The 8012-nt window shown below is 39.5% G+C and overlaps 2 protein-coding genes across 2 annotated transcripts in view; both read left to right on the forward strand.

Moving 5' to 3' along the window:
• The window catches only part of LOC138018799 (uncharacterized), a 54028-nt gene extending 50749 nt beyond the window's left edge, over window positions 1–3279 (forward strand). The window contains exons 10-11 of the mRNA XM_068865474.1: window positions 2294–2543; window positions 3273–3279. Coding sequence (XP_068721575.1) covers window positions 2294–2543; window positions 3273–3279 — 257 coding nt within the window. The remainder of the gene's footprint in view (window positions 1–2293; window positions 2544–3272) is intronic.
• The window catches only part of LOC138018714 (protocadherin-like protein), a 242109-nt gene extending 236528 nt beyond the window's left edge, over window positions 1–5581 (forward strand). Inside the window, exon 19 of the mRNA XM_068865398.1 lies at window positions 4020–5581. Within this exon, the coding sequence (XP_068721499.1) occupies window positions 4020–4461 (442 nt within the window). The 3' untranslated portion in view covers window positions 4462–5581. The remainder of the gene's footprint in view (window positions 1–4019) is intronic.
• The last annotated feature ends 2431 nt before the right edge of the window (window positions 5582–8012 follow it).

The raw sequence follows: 8012 nt of genomic DNA on the forward strand, positions 1-8012 counted from the left end.
GTTGCAGATCACGCAGTAAAAACAGGTCACAACATAAAATGGGATCATCTTCAAGTTTTAGCAAATGGTAGCTCTGATTTACATTGTAAAAGAAAGGAAACTTTATTAATACGTGACCTTAAACAAGCGTGAAACGAAAACGTTGGCAGTGAAAAACAGTGGCTTTACTAAACGGTCAGTTTTCACGGCTATCTATTCATCTTACTATTTTTATCTTATTCTCTCTAGTTACCAGTCTTCTTAATTTTATATATATCATATTTGAATTTGTTCAACCGTCACTTCTGAAGATGTATGTTGTAGCATACGAAGCGTCAAGTCAAAAGTAAAATGCGCTTTAACATTATGTTTGTAGCCGCTGTTTGTTTATGTTTTTGAATATAATGATGTTCGTTAATTTAAGAGTTAACGATTTCGCGTTTGTTTCCTGTATTTTTTCTTTGTCACATTGAATTACTTGTATCAACTATTCAGCTCGCTGCGTTAAAATTTTCTTCATACTTATTGCAAGTTTGCTTTGGTTAGTTAAGTGTTATATTAATTGATTGCTAGTTTTGTCTGGTTATTTTCGGTCAAAGTATGAAGAGAATGTTAAAGGAACCATGCAATCAAGCATCAACCGGTGGGACACTGGAGCTCTGCCTACCCCTGCATGACAACAGCGGTCGGGGATTCCAATCACCGGCATTCCTATGCTTCAAAGTCCAGAAATAGAATTGGTCCACCACCCAAGAAACAGTTAAACTTGAGTTTTATAGCGTGAGGGTTGAGTGCAACCAAAGGAGGGTATTGCATTACAACGGGCTCATCATTACAAACAATAGATTTCGACGGACCATTCAACTAATTTCCAATTATAACATAGCTAGTGAATGTTCTTGTAATCCAATTCAATATCGTAAGCGTGCTTTAATTTCCCTCTGAGGCGTGCTGATGATACCAGCAAACAAATGCCTCGCGAACTTGTTTTCAGGCTTCGAACAAGTAAAGAGAAACTTTACTCATTTACGGTTGTATCGAAAAAGAAAGCGGAGCCAATTCTTAACTTAACTTAAGCCATGTTCACACTCAACGTTGATTGTGATCAACTGAAGTATAATTCAGGCTATCATATTGCATTCAATTTTACTCAATTATGGTTGTGTTCACATCCGCGAAAGTTCAAATTCAATAGGTAGGGTAACCTCGCAGTGTGAGACAAAATGGCGCCGTATCGCGCGGCTACCACGATTATCATCATCATGCTTGGTGTGAGAAGAAAACCAAAGATAACTTCCAAGAATAGAAGAAGACAAATCCAAATCTTCGTTCCATGAAGCGATTAGAAGTTCTGTCTGCTCATACCACCACGAGTTCAACATTCTGGTCAAGTACGCACTGTAATTACTTCAAACAAACCCCTTGAGGTTGTTTGAAATAATTATAATCCAATTGTAATCACGTACTGTAATTAGTTGATTTGAACCTATTGCAAACTCAAGTAGATCATAATTCGATCATACTCGAGGTCTAGTGTGAACACGGCTTAAATTAGTCAATTCTTAATTTTCTTATGAAGTCACAGAGAAACGGCGGCCATATTTTTGACAAAACTATTATCCTCTATGAATCTGGGTCTATTTTTATACTAACGTTTTCCTTTGTCTCGGTGAACAAACATGACCGCTGATAGTAGTATATTACGTAGGAGTTCTGCTTCCGGCGGATGATAAGGATCACGCGCCGATCACGTGATCAAAAAGTCAGAATTAAAGCAAACGGAGATGCCGCACCAAATTAAGAAATCATATTATAATAAAGTTTCGATATAACGCACGCTCTGATTTATTATAGTGCAGATGCACGGCTGACGCCACTCGTAGGATTCGGAAAATAAATTTTTCCAAACATTTTAGCCGAATGCGCGAGGAAATTGAGAATTTCTTTATTTTAGTGTAAATAAAAAACCTCGCCTGTGATCTGTACATGTTCTGCTGTAAAGCACTTAAGAAGCGGATAGCGCACTCAAGAAGTAGGGAAAACGCTCGACTATGTCTCGTGTTTCTTGAGTTTTCTGACCGCTTGCTGCGTGCTTTGCAACAGAACAGATCACAGGCTAGGCTTCTTTATTTGCTAAACCAAACTGGAGTGAAGCATAGAAAATACGTGTGCGGTGAATATGACATGTTTCACATTTGCCTCTCCTTAGTGGAGAAAGTTGTCAAAGACGAACTGCCGCAGCCAATGGTTCGAAATCACAGCTGTTCATCGCTTAACTGCATAAAATAATTTTGTATGTGTATTTGTTTTTTAGATCCAAACGCCCTTGTTACACCCTATGCTACTTCAGCACCGGATTGGCTTGAGAGAATCAACGCTCCTCATATCTACGAGATGGTGGAAAATGATCATGAAGTTGACGAGGATGTTTCAGTCATCTGTCATCGGGTACCCTACATCAACATCGCTCCGAATGGGTCTCTGAAACTTCCTCCGTATCTGAGGAACATTTTCCTGGAGTTTGAAAGATATTACGAGAACACGCGCTATCAAAGGTTGAAAAGGTATGTGATGACAAACCAACAAAGATATGATACAGTCGTAGGCAGCAGAGAGATTTCTTAAACACAGTCCATGTTTAGTAGGATTAGGTAAATGGGAATGGGTAGTGTCGCCTTCACAAATGTAATTGTCAACTCTCTCTACCACGATGCATCATTATTATAAACTTTCTATTAGAATGATTGCAGTTTCCCAGTTTCTCCGATAAGTGCTATGGAAAACCGAGTGCGAGTCAAACAGAAGCTAGCATGAAAGTGTGAACGAGAAAAGAGGGAGAGCTCTATCTTTCTTATCATGGCACTCTACTTTTTCGTATTATATAGCATTACTTCACTCTTTAACGCTTTTGGATTGAAAAGATGAAAAAAGTGATAAAATGATAATTTTAAATTCATAAATGAAAAATACTATAAATAAATCAATCTTACAAACGAACATAAAAAAATAAAATAATTTAAATTTAACCTGAGTACAAGTAGTTTGGGGGATATTTTATCGCGAAATTATTAAACAAGCGCAAGTAAATCCATTGCTGCTCCGTTGAGTTTTGGCTGCGAGAGCGAGCGGCTGCGAAGCGGCGAAGCCGCGAGGGACGGAATGTGGAGGGAAGGAATGTGGTAGGGAGTGTATTACAATTAATACACGTTTTGGAGAAGGGCAAGTTAAATTATACTTTTATTGCCTCTTTAAAGTGCTACTAGGATCAAAAAATCACCCTTTTTGTTCCTCAGATTTTGAAAGTGTGATTGCTCAACACTTGACTGGAAATTTTAACCTTTGGTTTTTATCCAAAGGCTATTTACTTTGAGTGTAAGTTTTGGATCTCATGGTCTGCCATTACTCACGTTCCAAACTGACCGATTGGACCTCAGAGGGTTGGATCTAGGGAAAAGTGACGTCATTTACTCACTAGCTTAAAATTTCAGCGTGAAAACTCAGCTTAATATATATGCAAAACACGAGTTTAAAAGTCTGAAAGCCCGAAATTCCCATGCTGCATATTAATTCAGCCACATACAGACGCATTACATTCTTAAACTATTAAGTCTTTGACGTCATTTTCTCCTCGACCAGCTCTCTCAAGATTTTAAAGTTAGTAATGGCGGACAATTAAATAGACTTAAATAGAAAAAGTCCATTTCAAATAAGCAAGTGTCTTTTTTAAATTAAGTCTTAAAAGATGGGTCACTTAGTGTTTAGTTAACATACTTCTGAAATCCAAGGAAAAAAATATTTGATTTTTTGATCATAGAACAACTTTAAAGATCTTTTAATCCCCTTTTTAACGACCTTCTTGAATTAACGACGGATTAACGCCGTTTGGCACATCTTAAGAAAGACTTACTCAACGTTGCTGAACTGACTTCCTCCTTAATGGAGGCTTCATAATTCCCATTTAATTCCACGTTGTAGCCTCGATTAAACAGATCTTCCATGATTTATGTAGTAATGCAATTTTGGTGGTATCTTTTTTCTAGTGGAAGACGTTTCATCGGATGGACCTCGGACGTCAATGACGGTCTTTTATATGATACACTTCACCGTGGAATACCGGTTCTATCTGTTTCTCCCAACAGTTTGAGCCGGGAACCAGCACATCAAACAACAGTTGAAGATTCCCGTAAAGGACTCAAGCGTCACTCTATTTGTTTGGGTGAGCTGAGAGGCGTCAGGGAGGCTGTTCAAGGTGAATTTTCCAGCACGCAACCAGTGGAGATAGATACCATTGGATGCACAACAAGTCACAATCGCCGGCGCTTTTCTATTGATCTTGGTGAAGTCCGAGAGTTTATTGCAATGACAGAGATGAAATCGACTCCTACAGATAACCCGGCCGTCACTGATCACTGGCCAGCAGACATGCGGGAAACACATCAAAGTGAAGCTTTTGCTAACCAGCTACCAGCTGCTTATTTCTGAGGAGATTATTACAGTGTAACAGTTAACCTTAGATGCACCATTGCAGGCTGAAGATAAGAATCACTGTTATACCGATAAACACAACAACTTAAAGGCGTGTTGCTGTGTATTGTTAAACGATAAAAATTGTAGCTATTCATTGAATTGCTTGGCCTCGCTGAATAACGATGATTATAGATAAAGTCACTTAAGCAAATTGCTTCGCCTCATGTATTGGGTACTTTTAATGTTAAGTTCTTTTGAATAGGTTAGTGTTTTCGAGCTAAATTAAGGGATATTAAAAAAGGTTATTGGTTTCACTTTTCCTGGTAGTTTCCAAGCAACATTAGTGGTCGATTCTTATGAGAAACTAGCTCCTAGGACTGTTTGCTTCTTGGTATAGTTGCGATCGGAGTGTGTCTTCTCCTAAGGTCATGAATTTGGTTCGAAACAGGTGTCGAGAAAGGTGTTTGGTACGCTGGGCCTACTACGTTTTTTATTAGGAATGTTTTAATTGGTTTTTGGTATCACTACGGTTTTTTGTGTTTCTCTCAGTGGTGTTTTTACCCAGACAAGCTCTTTCACTATATTTTTGGAAGCAACTTATTTTCAGTTCACCTCTGGGCCTTTTGATCTGTTCTCGCGGTTCCAGATCGCATTCATGACAAGAGTGATCTCTTTTGGGTTTTCAATAAGTGTTTTAATCTATATTCTAATATTCCTAAGTAATTTAAAATAACACCTGTAATTGTAATTACAATCCTGTTCTGCCTGGAACGTGCGTGCCAGATAAATTTATGGAAAAAGCGGCGCTTATGCTCGTCCTTTCTTTCTTTTCTCTGTAAATTTGCTGTGTGACTTAATTCTAGATATTGTAACTCGTTCCTTGTAATTTTTGTAACTTGTCATACTCCGTTCGTGCTAATCTGATGTTGAAAAACCCGTAAGATCCCGTCGAGACAAACGATTTTCGTAGTGCGCCTCGCAGGCGTCATTTTGACGTGTGATTGGCACTTGATTGTTCATTCAGACTAAGAACATATAAAAAGAGCTGTATACCTAACAAATGAGAAGTTAAGCAGGACTAGTTGAGCGAGAGCTGTAAGATCGACCCGAAAACACCAAATAAAGAGGTGAAACAGCAGAAGTGTTGGGGAGTCTTTCTTCCCCAAAAAGATTTCCTTCAACAGTAGTCTGGAGAAGGTCGATTTAGGCTTCTTGTCCACCCCTTAAAGCCGTCTTAAAAATGTGAAAATCTAAGGTAAATCTCCTCAAACTCTCTGGCTCAAACCAATATTAAGTCCACGATTTTTAAAACAAGTGATCCAGTCTCGCGTCATCCACTTGAACGTTTGAATTAAGGACAGTATTTTGACTGTTCGTCTTAAATGACAGGGCACGGTCGACGTTTCAAAGTTTCTCACCGGCGAGTATATAGGATGCATTACACGCTGAAGGTAAGAATCGCTGTTGTGCGGATAAACTTTAGGGTGTACGGATGGCCGGCGCATAAGTTACAGCACTCTCTTCTCATAAATGTACAAACATGTGGCCCGGGTTTAACTCCCAGACCGGGTTGAGGTTCAAATGCAACAAAAGGTGTTTTTCAAACAACACTCGTAGTTTCCTTTGAGACTTTGAGGGGCATGACTTGGTAGAGCTCGCACACCAGCGGGAAACATTGTCCATTCAGGACCTACAATCGGCGTCAAAATTGTTGTGACACTCTTATCCTTTAGAGTCGATTTCAAGCTCGGTGCGAAAATGGCCCCCTCCACCGCACCCCCAGGACAATGTTGTGTTATTTTCTGTTTCCTACGAGCCTTGTCAACAGCGGTACAACATTGATTAGCGTGGGAGAGGGAGGGGTATCCCGGAAACGTACTTTTTGGACAAGTTTTCTTTGCAAACAATGAATGTGTCGTTGCCAGTGTGCTCTGTTGGCAACTGTCTCAACTAATTTTGTCGCCGATTGTCTGTTTCAGAAAACTTCCTTTATACCCTTTATACGGGCACCTATAGTGCACACTGTCCGTCAATATGAACACATGAGTGAAAGACTTTTTACAGGTCTAAAATATTGCGGATATTTTTTTTTCCCGTTTTCGAGTGTGAAAAATGCGTTGCCCAGTGTCGTTGCATATTGTAGATAAACGACCTATTGTAGCTCCCCAGGAGTCTTTCGAGAAGCTCAATGGGTAGAGCATCAGACCGGTGTTACAGTGTCGATTCTGTGGTCAAGCTGGAGTGGCTACCCATGCGCGAGCGCCGTGACTGGCATTTCATTTATTAAAGAATACCCACAAGGGTAGCCGGCAGCCGGCCTCTTTCGCTTCCGTTGGATAGAGTTACCCATACTCGCACTCTACGTTCAAGCAGCACCCTTAAGCAGGATACCATTAACCGGAGCTTCCATGTGTATTGTATGCTTGAGTCAACCCTGTCCCGTGTCTTTCTCATCGCGCAGAATTGTATGACACATCCGGGATATTCACGGGTGCAATGGCGCTTAATTTGAAAGTCCGAGACGACAAATGACATGAGACAATAAAGAAAAATGGCCGCAACAGGGAAAGGTCCCCCTGCGTTTTTCTCTGATACAGCTTAACTATATAAAATATGGTAAGAGTTGCATATGGCTTTTAGAGAGGAAATTCTCATAATAAAATAACAACCATTTTTGACTCGGTACCATCTCGTTAACCTGTATCAATTTTGTGTTCAACTTCACCTATTTTGGGTAAATTTGAGTATGGGAAATAGCTGTATGATAACTTTGAGGCTGAATTTCTTCTAAATGAAGATGTCAACACGTTGGGTTGCATATGGATATGTTTTCTTAAAAAGTATAAAGGGCTCATGCAACATATGAAGGGAATCCGATGTCTAGAAGTGGTATCAAATCCAGCATTTCTGAAACATACATTTTCTCTCTTTGATTCCTCGCCTTCCTAAGGGCCTTTGGGAGTTGAATTGATTCATTTTGAACTTCGCGCGTGCATATTAATGACTCTAAGCTCCGCCTCTATGAACAATAGCAATGTTTCGCCTTATTTAATCATGAAATCAGTAATAGCTGTGAAAATGGCGGTCAATGTCTCGCTCGTTTCAACATTGTTGTGTTGAAGGTAGTTTTAAGCAACTGAATGGTTTAGGTGTTAATGATCCTTTTATATATTTTATTCCATTCGAACGGATCGAAAATTGAATATATTTTCAACAAACAAAAGACGTTCCCAATGGGGCACTAGCAAATCACGGACAAAAGATAAAATGAAAGAGGCTTTTCCTTTGATGAGGCTGTGTGGACAACCGGCAATGAACGGAAAAATGCTTCGTGAATCCCTCTTCAGTTCGATCGGATATTTACACATTGCGATGGTTTACTTCAAGATTTTTCTGGGTAGCGGGTAGCAGATAAAGTATAAGGAATAAGCAAGCATTAAGCCCGCGTAACTAAAACTTTCCACGCTTTTCTCTAAAACACTTCTGATTCTGATGGTCTTTTGAACCAAAGAAACTCATATCAACAAAAAGAATTGTTTGCCATGTCACTTTCAATGAAGCGAACA

Source organism: Montipora capricornis, chromosome 10 (genome assembly GCF_036669925.1).
Source record: "Montipora capricornis isolate CH-2021 chromosome 10, ASM3666992v2, whole genome shotgun sequence".
NCBI classification, from domain to species: Eukaryota; Metazoa; Cnidaria; class Anthozoa; order Scleractinia; family Acroporidae; genus Montipora; species Montipora capricornis.